This window comes from Mus musculus, chromosome 15, assembly GCF_000001635.26.
Source record: "Mus musculus strain C57BL/6J chromosome 15, GRCm38.p6 C57BL/6J".
NCBI lineage: Eukaryota > Metazoa > Chordata > Mammalia > Rodentia > Muridae > Mus > Mus musculus.
The window spans coordinates 41,843,561-41,863,877 of NC_000081.6; the positions used below are offsets into that span (position 1 = coordinate 41,843,561).

The 20,317-nt window shown below is 38.5% G+C and overlaps 1 protein-coding gene across 15 annotated transcripts in view; it reads left to right on the plus strand.

The window, feature by feature from the left end:
• Positions 1-17,491, plus strand: part of Oxr1 (oxidation resistance 1) — a 413,570-nt gene extending 396,079 nt beyond the window's left edge. For 5 of the 15 annotated variants that reach the window (NR_152565.1, NM_001130166.1, NM_001358977.1 and 2 more), the window contains 6 exons: positions 5,110-5,190; positions 6,899-7,024; positions 7,815-7,967; positions 9,762-9,857; positions 11,361-11,434; positions 15,598-17,488. Coding sequence is in view for 11 of the 15 variants with exons in the window: in NM_001130166.1 (NP_001123638.1) it covers positions 5,110-5,190; positions 6,899-7,024; positions 7,815-7,967; positions 9,762-9,857; positions 11,361-11,434; positions 15,598-15,733 (666 nt within the window). In the remaining 4 variants the exon portion in view is untranslated. Of the gene's footprint in view, positions 1-5,109; positions 5,947-6,898; positions 7,127-7,814; positions 7,968-9,761; positions 9,858-11,360; positions 11,435-15,597 lie in introns of all 15 variants that reach the window. The other 10 variants (NM_001358978.1, NM_001130165.2, NM_001130163.1 and 7 more) reach the window with 5 other exon arrangements.
• The last annotated feature ends 2,826 nt before the right edge of the window (positions 17,492-20,317 follow it).

The following is a 20,317-nucleotide window of genomic DNA, read 5'->3' on the forward strand; positions in this document are numbered from 1 at the left end:
TCCCTAGCTTGAACGTGGGCAGGCCTTGTGTACACTGTAGCAATCACTCTGAGCTCATATGGTCATCTATCCTGTTATATCCAAAGGCTTGGCTCCCTTGAAGCCGTTCATCACCTCTGCTCCCCTTCCTGAGGATTGCTCGGTCATTTAGGGGAGAGGCGTGCTAGAAAGACATTCCATTTAGAACTGAGTCTTTTCTCTGTACTTTGACCAGCTCTGCTTCTCAGGGCCAATCCCTGCACGACAAGGAGAAGCTGCCCTGGAGGAGGTTTAAAGCGGTTCTGATGTGTAGGTCTAGCAGTAAGGCGTTAGGAGTCGCTTTAGTGCCGCCTGTCCAGCAGCTCTCAGGTGGTGAGCATTTTCTTCCTGAGACTGGGATGAGAGCCGCTCTGAACTTCATATTTTTGCTTCTCCCTCGTCGTTAGTGGTATTGCTATCTGTCATCTCGTTGGTAAGTGGTATTGCTATCCGTTATCTAAAATAGGGTTGTATAAACCTTGTTCTGTATCTACATTGATAAGTATTGAAATAATGCTTACAAAAGTACCTTCTGCCTCTGTGGGCTCTTCAGAGACCAGAGAGAATACACTGTGCTTTTTAATTCTGGGCTGTAGATAAGTCAGGATATTTTTCCATTGACCTTAGAGTTGCATCCAAACCATTTTATTTCTGAAGGCATGACATTAGCCAGAGTGAGTGTGATTTTGAATGGAAGTCCTTTTTTTCCTTAATGGTATATTTTTAACTGTCAGTAGTGTGATATGGATTATAGAATGGGAAGTGTCATTTCATTTAGTTTAGTCTTCTGAATAATCTAATAACTTCTGTGCATATTTCATGAGTTACCAAAAACAAAGAGTAACTTTTATCTCACTTTTATCTTTTTTTTTTAATAAAGAAATCCACATTTATACTCAGCTTTATTTTTTTCTTTTGTTAACTTACAGGCTTTATTTATGATAACTTTCTGTGACTTCACTCCCCATAACATGCGTATATATTAGCATTTCAAGTAGCATGAAGACGTGATGTACTGTAATGCCCGCACTTAAAAATAAAGGCAAGAGTTGAGGGACCCTGGTCATCTTCAGCTACGTATCGGGAGTTTGAGCCTTGCCTGAGCTGCATTAGACTTTTTCAAAAATAAATAAATGAAACAAGAATAAAAGAAATTAATAAACCAATGAATTTATAAAGCCTAGGAAGGAAGGAATACAAATTAAATTTTGTGTGTGTGTGTGTGTGTGTAATAGGTTATTGTTTTGCCTGTGAAATGAGCCGATTCAAACCAGATTGGACTATATTAAAGGCAGGTTTATTGGGAAGCTGCCCTCCGGTGGGCAAGTTCAGCAGCCCCAGGATGGGGCCAGGGAAGTCTCCATGGGAGGGGGTGGTGAAAAAGCATCCATGCAGAGAGAGAGGAGAATGGGGAGGCTGAGCTCAGAATGTCTGGATTATATAGAGAAGACCCTTTGGGCTGGAAAGGTCAGGGTTGGGAGCAGGGTATGCCAGGTAGGGACTGAGGGATGCTGGGAGAATATGGAAGCCAGGTCTGCTTCGATATGTAAAATATGCACCTCCATCCCTTGTTGTGTGCAGTGAAACCTAGCAATATGTATGTATATAGTATATGTAATATATATGTAAATTATGAATGGGCCAGGAAGCTGGCCTAGCAGGTAAAAAGTGTCACTTGCTGCTAAGACTGTTGATCTGAGTTCAGTCCTTGGTACTCACATGGTAGAATGTGAGAACTGACATCTGAAGTTGTCCTCTGAATTGCACACATGTGCTGTATCCCATAAACACATGCGTTCACGTACACACACACACACACACTTTAATGTAAGAAAACATAGAATGAGAAAAGCGAGGCTTCTGACATTAAAGAAACTTAGATATTCACATTATAAACTTGGACTCTTAATGCCAATCCTTCATTATATTAATGACTTTCAGGGATGTTTATGAAAACAGGATTTTAAAATGTTTATAAAGCTAACCCTTTTGTGAGCATAAGCTTACTGCCCTCAGGAAGTGTGTTTAGCGTATACACAAAGAAGTAGCACTGGAAGTAGCTATGAGACTAGTGGGAAGGCAGGAGCACAGAGACCAGCCTCAGGATGGGAAGACTCTTGCTGAAGAGGCTGACGATCAAATGTCCTAAGACCGCACGTAGCATCCTCTCTGGCCCTTACGACCTTAGAGTGTGGGAAGTAAAGTAGGGCCTGATTGGTCAGTTTCTGTATCCTTTTCTTTCATCTTTATCAAAAACTGTTGTTTCTGGGATGTAATCCCAGAGATTTAATCCCAGATTTAATCCCAGAGTTCTAGGAGTAGAGGCAGGCAGAGCTCTTTATAAGTTTGAGGTCATCTTGGCTGATGTAGTTAGTTCCAGGCCAGACAGGAACTAAAAATTAATAATAATAAACCAGTATTTTTTAATGGGCAGATCTTTATTGTTATTTCTCTGAAACTGAAATTTTAATTCCAAAATAGTCATCCAGAATATATAAAATAGTTAACTGAAAAACCTAAAGAGAAAGGTAAGGAGTCAGCCATTCAAGCTCTGATTTAATCCTTAGGTAACTGGAAACGTGATAAATCAAAGCACGGCGATAGAGTGCTCCCTAGACACTGCCAGCCATCCCTCGGGCCTCAGTAAACATGCCTGTGTTTGCTTTGTTCAAACCCCCTGTTTGCTTTGTACTCTCATTAAACCCTGCTGTAGCGAAGCTTCGGGGGCTGGAGGGTAAACCACCACTGTTACCTGTAAGGAGAAAGAATCCTGTACCAGAGCATAAGAACTGCTGCTTAGCAGATCCAGCATGGCATGACAACAGAGGAGCACTGGGGACAAGCCCAGCTTTCTCTACTCCCAAGTCGTGCACAGCCTTTGGCAACCACGATGTACCCCTTCCTAGGGCTGTTCCTGTGTTTAGTGGTAGCCAGTTCATTGTGGTTAATGAAAACAAGAGCCTTTCAAAGCCAACTTCTGAGGGCTAACCCCTCTACGCATGAGCTAGCTTAACGGCATTTTGTAGCCACAACCTCTACCATAACCAGTTGAGGTGAGTCACCAGTGCTACTACAGCTCAGAAGAATCACCATGTGTTTGTGGTTACCTCTACCTTCACTGTATTGTGAGAAGTTGTTGTAATTATGTTGTGGTCTGGAAGATCTGTAATTGTTGTATCGGCCTGAGGAAACTTGTAAGGTTTTTGTGTTTTCTGTAATAGTTTTTACCTGTAACATGTGGCTTTCAAATTCAGTACCAAACAAGAAGAGCAGTCTAGGCAGTTTTAGAAGATTAAGACCTTCCCTGTAGTAATACCGTAAAGTTTTTGTCATGTATAACCACTACAGACCAAAGGAGAGAGAAGTGAAGGCTCAGGAAAACCTGGGAGAAGACGTGGTCCTTCAACAAGACACGAGGGGCCGGGGGAGGTTGGAGTGAGATGGAGGCCAGCGTCCCAGAGCCTTGCAGCCAGCCAGCCTAGCTGAAGCCATGGCTTCCAGGTTCACACAGATACCATCTTGAAATCAAGGGAGATAAAGGCAGTATCAGTATCTGTCTTCTACAAGTTCACACACATGATCACACTTGCATGCATACCCCCCCAAATCAGAGAGGTAGAGGCTTATGAGCAGACAGGGGTGCTCTTTTCACCCCAGAAATGTTTACATTTTATAGTACAAAAAATAGGTTTTTAAAAAAATCAAACATTTACCAACAGCAAATCATAAATTTATTTTTAAACAATCCTTGGCAACTTACTAAAAACAAAAGAAGTCTGAATACTGTTTGCATTTATTTACTTATTATTACTGTTTGTTTGTGTTTGGTTTTACATATGGATTTAAATCTTGGCTGAACAATTATTAATGTAGAGCATACAATAACATTTTTCAGTTAATGATTTTATAATCGTCACTTCTAACAGTGCTACATAAATATTTAGTACAAGGTGACAAAAAATTTTTTGAAGGATATCTCAGAAATTATTGGGAATTCTGCCCTAATTCTAAGCAAATATTTATTGAGGTGTGTGCAAGTGTGGATGTAACTCATCAGCTACTTGCACAGCAGTTTTTGAAATAAAATTTTCTAACAGTACAATCTGAAGGTATATTAATTTAATACTCTTATGCTGAGAATGATCATAAAGCATATTTCAACTGTGTTTGACACAATTAAACCAGAGGACACTGTGTGAACAGTGAACACTGCGCTTCCTAATATAAACTAGCCCAAGCAGAGGTGGGCTCTGCGTCCCAGCTCAAAGTGCACATGCTGTGTGCTCAGGCCTGGCAGAAGGGAAAGCTCACAGGGGAGCAGGCGAATGCTGCCTCAGATACCTTTACTGCACATGGGCTTACGGTTGATGTGTTGGTTGGGGGGGGAGGGGGTTGTTTTTTGTTTTGTTTTTGTTTTTTGTATGGTGCATCCATTTTACTGTGTCCAAATTTATGTATCAGATTTAAGAAATTGCAAATTAGACACCCCTCTGAAAGCTTTCCTCTCTCCCCCTTCTCTCTCTCTCTCTCTCTCTCTCTCTCTCTCTCTCCCCTCCCTTCCTTTCTCTCTTCCCTTTCCCTTTCTCTCCCTTGCTCTTGTTTTTTTATAAATGAATTTTATTCTTTCCTTGCCCCGTTTTTCCCTTTCCTGCTGTGATACAGTTGTGTGTGTGTATTACATGTGCCTAGAAGAAATTCTAGGACCACGGCTGTTAGCATGCTGTGTTTGAGAGCAATGATGGTTGATTACCACTCTCTTTGTAAACTGGAGGACAGTTTTGACTAAGTGTCTCCTGTATCACTAAAGCATATTACAGTTTCCTCTTAAAAAAAAAACTGCTTTAAATCCAATCTATATTAAATCACCCATAAAGTAAACATTTTCTGCCAGTTAGAGGTATACCACTGTAGCGTCTATATAAATTTCTATGATTTCCGGTGTGAACTAGGAAAAGATAGCTTGGTTACCATTCTCTTCTCCCATTTAAATCTCTCCCTTTGCCTCCTCTTTCTCTCCTGTCTTTTCTTTTTATATACATATTCTCTTCTCAACTGTCAGTGGAATTATTGTCTTCCTGTTTCCATATTCAGGTAGTGTCGGTGGCTGAGTATCACCGCAGGATCGATGCTCTAAATACTGAAGAACTGCGCACACTCTGCAGACGGCTCCAGGTGCCCCCTTCTGTAGTTTAAACTCCTTTGGAGATTAAATGCTCCTTGTTTTTAGTGTCCTTTCTCAAGACAAATCTCACATTAGAAGGATTTGCCTTGAATGAAACACTAAAATAAGCCACCAGGAAATTCCTGTCTTGAAGAATGGTTTTTCTTGGAGAGCTGTAGAAATACGGTTTTTTCTTTCCTTTGTTATGTTTTTTTTTTTTTTTTTGCCTCTTTACTATCTTCTTTTCACTAGAAAAGTTTCTACCACAGTTCAGCCCCTTGAGAACTATTCTCAGCACTATCACCTATGAGTTTTCATTTAATTTTGACATTGGGAGAATATTGGTTTTGTGAATGAAACTTTATTGACTAAAGACTGAAAGATACCAGATGGTAGGAAAATTATAAAATCCCCTATGGGGAGTAAGGCTTAAGTGTTTCGCTTCAAGGCTGTTTGAGCTGCAGGAACTAAGGATCAAATCTTAATGGGACAAATTGGTTCTGTTCTTGAGGCAGTCTTGGTTGGTGTTAGAGGTACTTCGGGGGGGTCTAGAGGAGATACCTGAGTTAGATATATTACTTCAAATGTTCTGAAAGAATCTGTGCTGTTTAAGAAAAGTAATAAAATTGAAAACTCATTTTTCAGTTTGTGTTGCTTTATGCTTTCATTGCTTCCTAGGTGACTAAATAGCTCTCCTTTAATTTTCCCAATGCTGCCTTGGATGTCTGTTTTGCTCCATTTTAACCTTTCACATCACTGAAACAAAGGTAATACAGTGATGTGAAAGTCTTCATATTTAGCTGCTCATCAGAGACAATATAGTTCTCAAACATGCATTGGCTGAAAATACATCCTGTCCAGGTCTGGCAAGCGCTGTGCTGGCGGGCCAGGGCTCCACTTCTGAGTGGCACTGTCTCTGAGCTGTGCTGCATTTTAGTTATCTGCTCCAGTGGGGTTCTGTGGTGTTTCCAATTGAAATGTTTTATCAACAATAATTATGATTTTCATTTGTTAGGGGTTACTGTGTTTTAGATTCTAAAATTAATGGAAACCGTAAGCACTAACAATCAATTATAAAGTAAGGTTTTAAATTACCATTTTTGTCACTCTATGAATACTACTCTGCTGATTTCTACAAATAAACGCAACCAATTCATCTAACATTTAATTATGAACAAACTAATTTTCATATTTATTGTTTGGTCCCAGACATGAAAAGTAACTTTCTTAGTAAGTTCAAAATAGAAGGCAGTTTTATAAAATGGTAGCTTCAACGAACCAAGTAAATACATCCCAAAGCAAGTTGTCACTGTTAGCCTACCACTCTTTAAGATTTTGACATAAGAAATTTTATTAATAATTTTGACAATTTTTGTATTTTGTGTGAAAATAGCACATATTTTAAAGAACACTTACTTAAACAGCTATCTGGCTCCCTTTTTGTCCTTAAGGGCTAAGCTGTGTGTATAAGTTTCCTGTCACCCAGAAATAGGAGATATAGCATATGTTACCTGTTCTTTCTCGTGCTGTGGATGAAATGGTACTTTTTCTATCCTCTTGTGCATCGGGCACACTGTCTGGACTTAACTGCAGCATCCTTTGCCCTGTAAACTCTTTAGCCACCTGTGCATAATACAGTTGTATTTAACTCAGAAGGCTGAAATGTGCAGAACTCCTCCCACCAGTCTATGAACATACTGCTGCTGTTTGCTTCTTTAGATTACTACAAGGGAAGACATCAACTCAAAGCAGGTTGCTCCAGCAAAAGCAGACCTGGAGCCTGAATCTTTCCGACCAAACCTAAGCGACCCCAGTGAACTCTTACTGCCTGATCAGATTGAAAAGGTATGCCATGCCCGCTGCAGCATCTGAGTGTGTGCGAGGAGAGGGAAGCAGCCGCTTCGTCCTGTCCAGCTGCAGGGCTCCTGCTGCTGCTCTCCGTGAAGAGTAAGTGGGCAAAGCAGAGCCTCCCACAGCAGGTGCCAAAGGACTGATGTAAAGCTTAGGGGAGACACTGGAGCAAGCCAAGGTGCCTTTTGTTCTGGTTCTTAAAACAGGGTCTTCGTGTGGCTCCTAAGTTGAATGCCAAACTCCTGATTCCCTGGCCTTAGCCCTAGTGCTAGGATGATAGTGCCTCGCCAGGCCTGGCAGTCTTTGGTTTGTTATGTGCCAAGTTACATGTTCTTTATGTTATCCCATGTCTTTGTTACCAAAACTCGTGAAATTATAGATTATTGTTGTTCATATTCTTGGTAGGTGAAGAAATCGTTCATGTAGAGATGTAAAGTAATTTATTTATTCGGTGTCATAGCTATAAAAGATGTTCAAGCTCTGGTAATCTGACATCTGAATAATCATGCTAAAATTTGATCCAATATTTTTGTTAATTTGTTACAGTACAAGTGGCAAGCAAGCCGTGTTTCTTATCTCTAGTGCAAGTTTGGTTCGCATTACTCATTTTCTGGTAGACAATGATATTTCTCGCTGAGAAGTGTCTAACTCCTCTTGCAGCATCACAGAGGCAGTAAGAAGCCAGTTTCTGACGTTTCTTTTTTGAGACTGCATTGTGTATGGGTGATTAAATTGCAGCTGCCGATGCTTGCAATCAAGTAAACACTACGTTTGTTTCCCTAAGCTTACTAAGCACCTTCCACCAAGAACCATTGGCTATCCATGGACGCTTGTGTACGGTACTGGGAAGCATGGTACAAGTTTGAAGACCCTTTATCGAACAATGACAGGTTTAGACACTCCGGTGCTGATGGTGATTAAAGACAGTGATGGACAGGTATGAAAATCTAATCGTCTAGATCCTTTCTCCTTTACCCATAACTTTGAGCTACTTATTTGATAAAATGTACTTCTTTAGTGTGTTTTAGTGCAGAATTGATAATTCCTATTTCATTACACAAGACTGAGTGCTCTAGAGGGTAAATATAAGCATAGTAAGTAACAGTTTTGTGTTGAAAAGAAACAGTTATGCTAGAGGCGATTTTATCCTACCGATATTTTTAAAGGTGAGCATAATCTTTGAGGCCTATCAAGAGCCCAGAAAACAGTGACTGTGTCTATGAGGAAGATGAGAATGCGGCTGATGGAAGGGAGAGAAATTGGCAGACTCTTAAGAATGAGTAGATGTTTAAAAATATTTTTGCATTTATTCTTTGATTTCATGTATGTACATGATGTATTTTGTTCATAATCAGCCACTAATAGTGTCAATAATTCTTATCAAACCGAACTCTTTTTCTCTTCCCCAAAGTTCCCCTCCTACTTTCATGTCTTGAGAGGGACATGGGGTTTTGGATTTAATTAGTGTTTAATTAAGGTGGGTTGCCTAAGTTAGGAGTTGTTCCTGGAGCTTGAGCCACTTACTAGTGACTATACCACTGAAGAAAATGACTCCTTCCCCATAGTAGTTAATAGGTAGTTTTTAAGGGTTAAAGGTCATTGTGCAATGATAAAGGAAACTTCTAAACAAATACGACAAACCTCAGACAGTAATGAAGGGCAGAACAGAGGCATCATGCAATAGAGAACAGCGGCACACACCCCCCACTCCACCCCCCTTACACACCAGGTACCTAACGCTGGTTGTCTAGTCTAAACCCTAGAGAGATGAATAGTCACCTCCAACTAGAGTTAACGTGCCTGAGGTGATATACTCAGGAACAGGTATTAGAATCAGTGAAAATAAGTGAACTATTGCTACATACCATAGCATATAGATAAATGTTGAAAGCGTAATACTGGTTCAAAAATCACAAAGTAAAGCGACCCTTACTTGTGATTCCATGTATAGAAAATTCATAGTGAGAAAACTGAGCTAATGATGGTGTCAGAGCATATCTCCTCCAGGAATTGTGGCTGAGGAGAAGAGACACACAGTTTTCTAAGAACTGATGAAGTTCTTTATTTTGGGACTTATGATCATTGTAATTTAACTATACATTTATACTTTGTGCACATTCCTCTAAATAAAATTACCTTTTACATGTAAGTTTTTAAAAAGTGATACTGTATTAGTAGATGTTAGACATAGTGACTTGTGAAGGTGTCTGAGTGCTCCACTGTCCTTTGATGATATAACTCAGAACACTGGAATATCCAGTCTCACCTCACTCATTCCTTACTAGGCTAGAGTATATGCTTTCAGTAGTCAAAGCTAGTCAAGCCAAGGTATGCCCGAAGGTATTTTGTGTGTCATGATGCAGGAAGGAAAGGGTGTTTGGCTACAGTGAACGCCTTCTACTTTTCTTCAAGCTGTGATCCAGTAGAAGATGTGTCGCTATACTCTGGCTTCTTTCTCTTAAAATGTTTTTAACACATTTAGATAGTATAGCCACTTTATCTTCCTAGCCTCAAAGCCAGGGGAAATGTTTGCTCCACTCATTGAGACGCTTCTGTGCTCTGTGTTCCATAGACCAACGACTACACAGAAGGAAGCTTGTCCTTTCCCCTTAAGGAAAAGGTCCGAGAACTACTGAGTCACCTTTACATTGTACTGCACTATGTATGGAGGGTAATGCATATGAAATCAGTTAGTAGCTGTGTCATTAAACATGCCCGTTTTTATCCTTAGGTTTTTGGTGCATTAGCATCAGAGCCATTTAAAGTAAGTGATGGCTTTTACGGTACTGGAGAAACATTTGTTTTCACATTCTGCCCAGAATTTGAGGTAAGAAAAGATATTTCAACATCACAAGAATATAAAAAAAGAGGCGTTGTGAAAGCTCATGCAGATTAATTAGTGCTTCTGTCTTCAGAGAACATATTAATGATAAATTGATAGTCGCTACAGATTTAATTATATGCAACTGAAATAGCAAAGCTTTATTGAAACTTGTATTACCTCATTTATCAGATAGCTCCATATAACATAAAAAGGATTCAGCGTTAAGCACAAATGCAGATTAAATCTGCTGTGGTCAGTCTTCTAGGAACTTGCCATGATAGCCGACACAAAGGGAAGAGGCACCACACACACAGTTCTCTAGCTTTCAGGAGACATGGCAGTGTTTCTTTGGCCACATATATACAAATCTACAAGAACAATGATATTTTAAACATCAATGAAATGGGTGCTGTTCATAAAGTTAAGTCCCATAAACTGGAAGAGTACAGTGTCACCCATCATGCTATTGGCATTGTTAAAAGCAAGCAAGCATTAACTACTCTGTGAGCTGAAATAGCTTCCTGAAGGGCAAAGAAAATAATTTTTTAAAAAAGGCAAGGGAAAGGAGACTGGGTTTACCTGAAGCGCTAACCTGCTCTACCAAGAGAAGCTCACCATGAGAACTAATGGAGAAGGGCCTGAGCCACCAGAGTCTATTGCCTGTGAATTCCATGGCTTAATATACAAAAAAGAAGTAAACTTAAAACCTTACTGAAAAAGATGTGTGGATATGTATGTATGCATGTAAAACTTTTAAAAAACATGATAAAGCACTGGGGCTATCTAATTAGGTAAATTTTCTATAGAATGATATTTAAATGTATAAGGATATAATATTGGGGTATAGGAAACAGTTCATTGTTTAAAGGCCTCTCCAATCACGAGGAACTGAGTTTGTACCCCCAGCACCTGTAAAAGCTGGGCTTGGCTGCATGTGCCTATAGCCTCACCGATAGAGGACAAAGGCAGGCAGCCTGTTGTGGCATCTTGGTAGTCATCCAGTTACTAAATTAGTAAGACTCTGGTTTATCTGAGACCCTGCCTCAGTGCACAAAGTCTGAGAGCCATAGAGGAAGATATCTGATGTCTGGCTCAACAAGCATGTTCATGGCCATGTACCCCTACCTGTACTTATGCATGCATTAAAAAAGTTAAGTCTAGTTTTCCTTTCAGATTTCTCAAGGGTTTTAATATAGAAAATCGTAAGCATTATTAATCTAAAAATAATGAACAAGAAATTTGAACCCACCAAAAAGATCTTGGCCCTGTAGCAACTTACCCACATTTATGTTTGATCTTAGTTAATGTCAGAGAGAGAACTGTGTATAAGAGTTAGGATCTGAGAAATAGGGTTGGAGAGTTAGAGTTGCCCACGTGCTTTCCAAGTGAATCAGAGTCACTGAAAGCTGAAGGCCTGGAAGCTTTTCTGCTAAAACTTTGGGGTTGTGTCTGTTGTGTGAGGATGGCTTTCAACATAGAGTCAAAACTTCGTTTTCATTTATACAGGTCTTTAAGTGGACAGGAGATAATATGTTTTTTATCAAAGGAGACATGGATTCATTAGCATTTGGTGGTGGAGGGTAAGTCTCTTGAACATTTCCCTATGAGATTCTTCAAGAATAGGTTTAGATTATTTACAAAGTAGGTTATCTTTGGAAATTTTGGCATTAGACTCTAAACTTACATATTGTAGCAAAGTATGGTTTTAAGATGGTTAAGTATAATATTTTACATAGTTGGCAAAGTACTTTTTTTCTTCATTTTAAAATGTTGGCTAACTGATTCAAATCAAGACCTATCTTTTGACTTACTGTGCACTGGTTCTTTAAAATTTGAAATTTGGCTAGTCTAAATCATTTAACGACTTGACTATCCAAGTACACGTGATAACCTGCTATCTCCCTCACTGTACAGGGTAGAACCAAGAGGTTTCTTTCAGTTTCTCTCTGAGCTTTATTTGGGTCTGTATTTCAGACAATTATAAAAGTTTGTCTTCCTGTAATGGGGTTTAATAATACCGTGTTCATGGTTTTTGTTTTTCTTCAATAGTTTTATCCCAGCCTAACCTCCCTATAAAACTGTTTGGTTTCTTTTTTTTTTTTTTTGTTAATATTCAGATATCCTAATTTTGCCTAGTGTTGTGGTGTTTAAAGGGCACCCTCCTGTGCTACTTCATAGGGTGTACTTTTTTTTTTCTTTTCTTTTTTTTCTTTTTTTTTTTTTTTTTTTTTTGTTTTTTTGTTTTTTTGAGACATGGTTTCTCTGTGTAGCCCTGGCTGTCCTGGAACTCACTTTGTAGACCAGGCTGGCCTCGAACTCAGAAATCTGCCTGCTTCCGCCTCCCGAGTGCTGGGATTAAAGGCGTGCACCACCATACCCGGCTAGGGTGTACTTCTTAAGTATTATTTCTGCATAGCTTTTCTTTCTTTCCTTTGGTATCAGATATGTGTGATTCTAAAATGATCCCCAAATTTGTAAAAGTGGTAGGTTATTTATTCGTACAAAATTACAGAAATATGACACTAATTTAGGCTGCAGAATCTTAGCCTTCAAGACTATGCATCCAAGGTAATTCAGGCAAATATTTTTCTCTGTAATGTGTTTGTAAGTAGGCCGATCTTGTCAGACTATAGTGTTTACATAGTCCAATTACACAAATTATGTAGATGTGCCCAAAGTGGTAATCATGCACAATACACTATTAACGCTCCCAAAACTTAAAATCAAGTGTTAACAATTTCAAGCTGTTATAGATACCTTTAAAAGACAACATGTTTGCTGGGCAGTGGTGGCGCACGCCTTTAATCCCAGCACTTGGGAGGCGGAGGCAGGCAGATTTCTGAGTTTGAGGCCAGCCTGGTCTACAGAGTGAGTTCCAGGACAGCCAGAGCTACACAGAGAAACCCTGTCTCAAAAAACAAACAAACAAACAAAATCTTCAATCTCATTTAATAATGAGATTTTCTGTAACATGATTTCATCAAAATACATAACCACTAACAAGTTTGTTAGGACGATAAGTCTCCTGTGTTCCGAGTATACATGTTCAAACTTAGAAACTTTAGGAACTTAATATTTCGGAATTTTATATAGAAGGTCCTTTATCAGTCTATTTTGTATTGTTACAAAAATAGAAAAGAGGTTTGTTTAGTTCACAGATTTGAAAATGGACAGTTCAGTATTGAGTAGTGCCATCTGTCTGCCTTTGGTGAGGGCTCCTTTGTTACATCACTACATAGCATAGAAGGAAATGCAGACAAGCTCACACTGTAAGGTGGCAAACCACAAGAATTTAGCGTACATAGGGTCCTATAAGAACTGTGGTAATCTCTAAGTCATATGGTATCCCTAGTGACTTAATCACTTTCTACCATGTGCCAAATCATAAGTTTCCAATTCCTCAGCATAACTACACTGGGAACCAGGCTACTAATACATAAACCTCTGAGGATATACTCAAATCATAACCCTTCCGCAAAATTGGAATCACCATGTTATGGACTTAATACAGGCTTTGGAGGCAGCATATATTACATGAGGCCTTGAGCTAATTCCCCAAAACCCTTCAGCTAGCTATAACTAGAGATGCCTCTTCTTGGGGAGGAGGCTTATAAAGAAATTGAAAAGATAAAATTTCTTTAAAATTTTGGTATAGTGTCTATCACCCAGTAAGTAAAACTACAGTTTCATTTATGCATTTCTTTCTTTTCCTCTCATATCTGGTATATAATCATAACCCTGCCTGGGCGGGCGTTGCTTGTAGCAATACTGAACAGAGCAGTTAACCATCACTCTTTTTACTTTTGTATCCACTATATCTTCAGAAAGTCTTCATGTTTTAATGTATTGCTTGTATAGCAATGTATTTTCTATATATTTCACCCAGGATAAAACTTTAACTCTTGACTATATTTAAGGACCATAGATCTCTTTAAATGTGAGAACCATGGAACCAAAAGCCCTAGAAGAAGTAGAACAACCCAGTTTTAATCTGATTTTTAAACTTTAGAAACTCCTAATGAGGGCCACAGAAAACTGAGTTTGCATCGAGTTGCAGGGAGCAAAATTCATATGTGAGAACAAAGCTTATTGAGGAATTAATGTCATTTATAAGAGACTTAGAGATTAGTTTTGAGGTAAATCTTAATACATAGATTATAACTAAGTGTCTTTTTAAATTATTATTACCAATATTAATAAATGGAGCATTAGACACTGGCTATTTTTCCCAGTGAGATTGTTTCTGGTTTATGTCATTTTTGTTACTATATATATTTTATTTTTGAGATTAGAATTGTATCGTTTTTCTCTTCCATTTCCTCTACCCAAACTTTCCAATATATCCCTTCTCTCTCTCTTTCAGATTTGTGATCTCTCTTCATTAATTGATATGCATGCTGTAGACATGTATGCATATACATATGTGCATATCCCTAAATGCTAAATGTTCCGTCTATATATTGTTTCTTATATGTATATGTGCAAGGCTGATTGTGTAGTATAGGATAACCAATTTGGTATGCTGCTCTTCCCAGTCAGCATTCCTTACTTGCCTGTAATTCTTTGTGTAGGATTGAAGCCTGGTGGGTTTTGCCCACTTTGGCATGTCTAATGTTGTCCTTGGTTTGGTTCATGTTTAGGGAGTCATGTAAGCAAGACTAAAGAATGTAGCTCCTGACATTCCTAGGAGACGGAGTCTACTGAAAACTCCCTGATCTTCTGGCTCTTATATTCTTTTCACACTCTCTTCCACAATTATTGCCCGAGGCGCAATACTGGCATGTACCTGCATAGAAACCAACATCTCTCTAATTGGACTTAAGTAAGACTCACTCAGCAAGAGGGAAACTACACCTGGTACTGGAAACCTAGCCAACATCCCGGGGCTAGTCAAGTCAGGGGTCTTGGAAAACAAAACCCTATAATCACTATTTTACTAACCTGGCATAATCCCCTACTACATTTTAAATGTTTGTCCTTATGTCCACAGATAACTGTAGTCCTTCCCACTTTAACATTCACTTGGAAGCTGAAGAGAAACATCAGCAGTTAAGAGCGAGATGACCCTGAAGTCTATTCCACTGAGGTCCTTTAAGCCCGATCACACCTGGCTTCTGTCTTGCTCCTACTGCTTGATGAAGGATCCCAGGACCATGTCTCTTTATCTGTTTAAAGTCTTTTCCATGCTTTGCTACAAAAACAAAACAAACAAACAAACAAACAAAAAGCCAGTGTTGTTTTCTCACTGTTAAAGAAGTATCTGAGTGGACACTCTGGTTGCTTGTCCTGGTTCTGTTTTTAGCAGCAAGCTATTTCTTCCTAAGCATCTAGGGTAGATAACTCAGGGTTGTTGTCCTACCTTTATCATTAACCCTCATTTTAACACCTGTAAGAAAACCAAATTACAAAACCCTAAAACTGTACAACAAAGACAATGACTTGGGGGTCAGTGGTAGAGCACTGCCCTAAGAGAAGGAAAATAATATAATTGTAAAGAAATACTTATACCAAGTGCCAAAAAGTAATTATAATATGAAATAAGTTTTAGTGTTCTTAATTTGAGTAATAAATGATTTTATAATGGAAAGAAAAACAAAAATCTTGTGCCAGTCCCACAAAGAAAAGGAATAGGGGAAGGTTTAGAGAAGTTTATGGCCTGGAGCTAGTGGACATTGAAAAACCCACTTAGTTACTTTACAGTTAAGGCATGAATGTTGATCATTGTTGTTTTGATGTATTTCAGAGGGGAATTTGCTCTTTGGCTTGATGGAGATCTCTACCATGGAAGAAGCCATTCCTGTAAAACGTTTGGGAATCATACACTTTCTAAGAAGGAAGATTTCTTTATCCAAGACATTGAAATCTGGGCTTTTGAATAAACACAGTGCTCTTGGTTGTAGCAGGACATCGGCCCAAACCTGAATGGACAAACGCATCGTTTGGAATGTTCAAGAAGCAATACAATTAATATGTCACTCGTGCTTTAAAGTCAGTCTGTTTGGCCATTTACTGCAACTATAATTTTGGAGTTTATTTTTCCAATCCTGTTTCTGTCCCAGAGTTCTTTTGTTTACACCATGGCCTGGGATCCAGTAGTGGGATCCAGTAGTGTAACAGCGGGTGGAATTTGTCAGCACAGTGCAGCATTTGGATCATAGAGGCCGCCACCTTTTCAGTTCACGTCATCTCAGTCCTAACTGGATGGTGCTCTGTTCAACTTGTTTTTAATCTGTATTGATTCTTTTTATAGAGCAGTGTACTCGGGGCATTGAGGAAATGGAGCCTAGATACTTTTGTATCTGGTGGAGTTGGCACAGGTGACATTTGGGCCTACTTACATTTAGTTCTAAATAAGAAACCACATGCCAAAATAATACATGCTTCATAGACCTCTTCTAGTTCTAATTCACTACAGCATTCTCTTTATTCATTTTGTAAACATTCTCTATTTCATTTTAAGAATGAAATTGGAGGGGCAGTCTGATTGGCATAGACCACAGCGCACACAGTCTGCAGGTTTGGGCGCATGTTTTCATCACTGAATAGAGGAGAATTGACAGAGGAGAATGGGAATTCAATGATTCTATTGGATTTAATATATTAAGCAAGTAATACTATTTACATATTTGTAGCTTAATAGGGCATTATCATAAGTACAAAACTAAAACGTGCATATTTCTTCAACATTGTGTCAGATACACTGTTTTACAGTTCTCTTGTTCAGCCTTGTTGCATACCAACTACCCCAAGACATTTTTGTTTTGTTTTGTTTTGTTTCTTCTCAAAAGGAAAAAAAATTGTTTTGAAATAAAAACGTGTTTTTTTCTAAGTGGTATATGTTATTAGTTACCATTAGCATCTGCTCTTATAAAAGGGCAGTGACTGTAGTAGACAATACTGTAATTCAGTAGACTTGGTGAATGTGCAAGCTTACTGTCAAGTGGCCTCAAAAACGAAAAGGTAGAATAAACTAGCAATTGTATTCTTTCTTGTAGGAAACCAACAATAAGCCATGTGGCAACAATTCGTCAGTTAAATTTCAGAGCTTCATGTTATGCAAAAAAATAAATCCTGCTGTTATACGTGACAGTGACATTGTGCTGAAAATTCAGCTGTTCCACACAAATGTTGTATATCTTGTAAATTGATGTCTAAAGATAGTTTTGTTCTTATAGAAAGTGTTGACTGCCAGGTTGCTTATAGCACTTTAAATTATTCTGAAGATGAAATTACCAGCCAAGTATGTTGGCTTAAGTAGTTTTAGTTATATAACTCTTAAAAATACCTAGTTCTTTTGGGAACAGTTTAGATAATTATCTAAAGAAAACATACTATTAATCAGAATCTCTGGTGTTGTATGACACGCTGTTGCTAAAGATGAATAGAAACGGCATCGTTTCCTCGTCTGTGTAAAGCTCTCATTACAAGTTAGGTAATAGTGTCTAGGTTAGAGGTTTATAATATAATATAAGGAACTGTAAATAAATGTACCCTTCCTATTAGTCTTCCACAGCAGTATTATTGTCTTTGTGGAGGTGACTAAATCACAAAACTTTAAACATCCTGTAATGGATTCCAACTACAAAAAGGACATAGAGATGTATACCAAATAAAATTAAATGCATAAATGCAAATGAGTTTGGATTTTTTCAATGACCAAGTCATTTCCATATCTAAGAACTGGTAATAAGCCTACTACAACCTCCTGACATGTGCCCTGCAACAGGAAGTAAGAGATTTGAATTCAGTTAGAGGAAGCTCTGCTGATGAAACATGTCCCAGCAGAAATTGCAAGGGTTTGATGAGTTTGAGCTGCTGGGGGAGGGTAAAGAGTACATAACAGACATCCCAGGATCCTGAAGAGCCCCATGTCCAGCACCAAGCAGTTTCTCATTGTTTAATCTCATGGAGCATTTGAGAATATTGGAGTAGAGGAATAACATGGACAGAAGCCTCAATAAGAAAAAAATTAAAGAAAGAATAAAAAATGAAAAGAAGTATAGATATCAGCATTTAAAGATAGCTATGAACAAAATACAGTGTGTGTGTGTGTGTGTGTGTGTGTGTGTGTGTGTGTGTGTGTGTGTAATTTGTATATGTGTGTATATATGTTTATATGAAATGCCCAGAATATGGGTAATCTCTCGGACAGCCTTAGGGTTTTGACTTAAGAACTCACATGTGTTGTTATCATCTTGCCAGTGTACCAAGAGGAGAAACTGAGCGTGTAGATAATGACTGTTCACACCCTACTCCCTAGCATGGTATGAGGAAAACATTTAATGTTCTGCTTCAAAATACTAAGGCTTTAAATGAATAAGATAATATTCCTGTGGATGCAGTGCCCCTAGAGATTTTAGACCTGATTTAAAATAGGGTTCTTGAGATAGATCCTTTTACTTTTTCATCATATAATATTGACCAGCATACGAAAAGGCTCTGAGCTTCCCTCTCAAGTTAAAAGAAAAAGAAATTGTACCTAAAGCAGGTGTGACAAAAAATACATATAAAATAGCAGAAGTCAATACAATTTTAAAAGGATGAAAAACATAATCTGAGAATAATCAGTTTTTACTTGTTAGAAAAAATTAACAAAAAACAAAAATAACTAATAAAATGACTACAGGTTTCATTAACAGATGGCAAGAGGATATTTGTGAATATCTTTGTATTAATAAACTTGTTTGTGTGTGAAATAGAGAAATGTTTTGGAAACCATTTAAGGCTGGTAAAAGACGAGATAGGTAGGTAGATAGGTAGGGAGAGAGAGAGAGGGAGAGGGAGAGAGAGAGAGAGAGATACCCACCCTAACAAACAAACTAAAACCATACAAACCATTCCAGGCCCAAGTAGTAATTCTTGGTATTTAAATAAAAACTAACAGTAGGCTTAGGTAGGAAGTTTCTTCTTGAGACCAGAGTGTTCAAACCTTACAAGTTTTGAACTAGTAAGGGAGGTGGTGAGGCAGAACAATCGCTCCATGAACAAGGAAAAGTTATAGAAGTAACTGGCAATTCTCAGGAGACTTCAAATAACCAATAATAGCCATTTCAAAGAGAATGTGAGCTTGGAAACTTAGCGATATCAACTAAAGCCAAGCATGCACTTATCCTTTGACCAGCAAACTTAATTCCTTCCTATGTGCCCAATGGCAGCGAGATGCCACCTATTTATAAGCTCCTAAAAGCTAGTATAGTCTGGTAAGATGTTTGCCCTTCTCTGCACTCACTTCTTGTCATTCCTATAGAACATTGATTTCAGTATTTCTTAATCCCCTTATTCTCAAAACATCTTGATGAACATTTATACCAACATAACCTATTTTGTATGCATATGTATTTTATATCGCTTAAATTTTACCTGCAAGAGTTATTTAGGGAATAGAAATTACACCCAAACAAGTAAGTACAATATAATCTTATCAGATACTGGAATCTCCCCGCTATCTGAGCACAAGGCAGTAGAACAGAAATGAAAACTGCTCTGAAAACTCAAAATAGGTTAGGTCAGCCTATAACTTAAGTAAAACACATTGCACTTAAACCAGCTTTGCACTAAGAAGTGCCCAGGGTACGAAGAATAAAATGGGGACACCGTGCTAAGGGACCACTTCAGCATGGGCTGCATGCTTTGTCTTACAATGACTCAAAATGACTGAGTGGAATGGGTATAACTGAATTCTAGCTCACATAGAGTTATAACTGTACCATGAAAAATGGCTCTGGTAATTTGACGTTATTTCTGTTGATAAATAAGACAGCAACTGGTATTTCAAAGGAAAAGAGAGAAAAAACATGAAGTATTTCTGGGTGTGATATTATTTTACTACACAGTATGGGAAGACAAGGGACCCAAAGCTCAGATGCTCTCCTCTGCAGTTGTGAGCAGAGTGAAGAGGGGCTGAATCAGGGAGGCAGCAACTCGTACCCACTGAGAAGGAGTAAAGAGCCAGTCGAGGGAGGAGTGAAGAATAAGGGAAAGCTTGGGGCTTGGGAGAGCAAGTGCATGCCACTAGGAATTTAGAGCTATTCATGATAAAATACAATCATTTTATATACCTTGTGACTAAAACAGGTCTCTTCATTGCTTTGTTTCCTGAGTTTTCTCATATTTTCTTTTTGGTCAAAATGTTCTCTATGTTTTTAAGTACAAATTTCTCTGTCCTTCAGGGAGAGAATAGTTTTGGATTTGAAGCGAGGAAAAATTATAGGACTAACTAATGGTCTTACAAATTCAATAGTAAGCACCATAAAGTAGAAGAATATAAGAAAAAAATTCTACAAAGCATTAACCACTCATTGTGTTACTAGAGAGCTATGGCGACCACTGCGAGCTGCCTGCTAAGACATGCCTGATACATAGTGTTCCCTCTGAGAAGGGGTATACTGACCTTACAGTCCTCACTCAGAATTCTAGCTTACATGGCATTACTCCTGTACCGGGAGAAGTATTGGTATCAATCC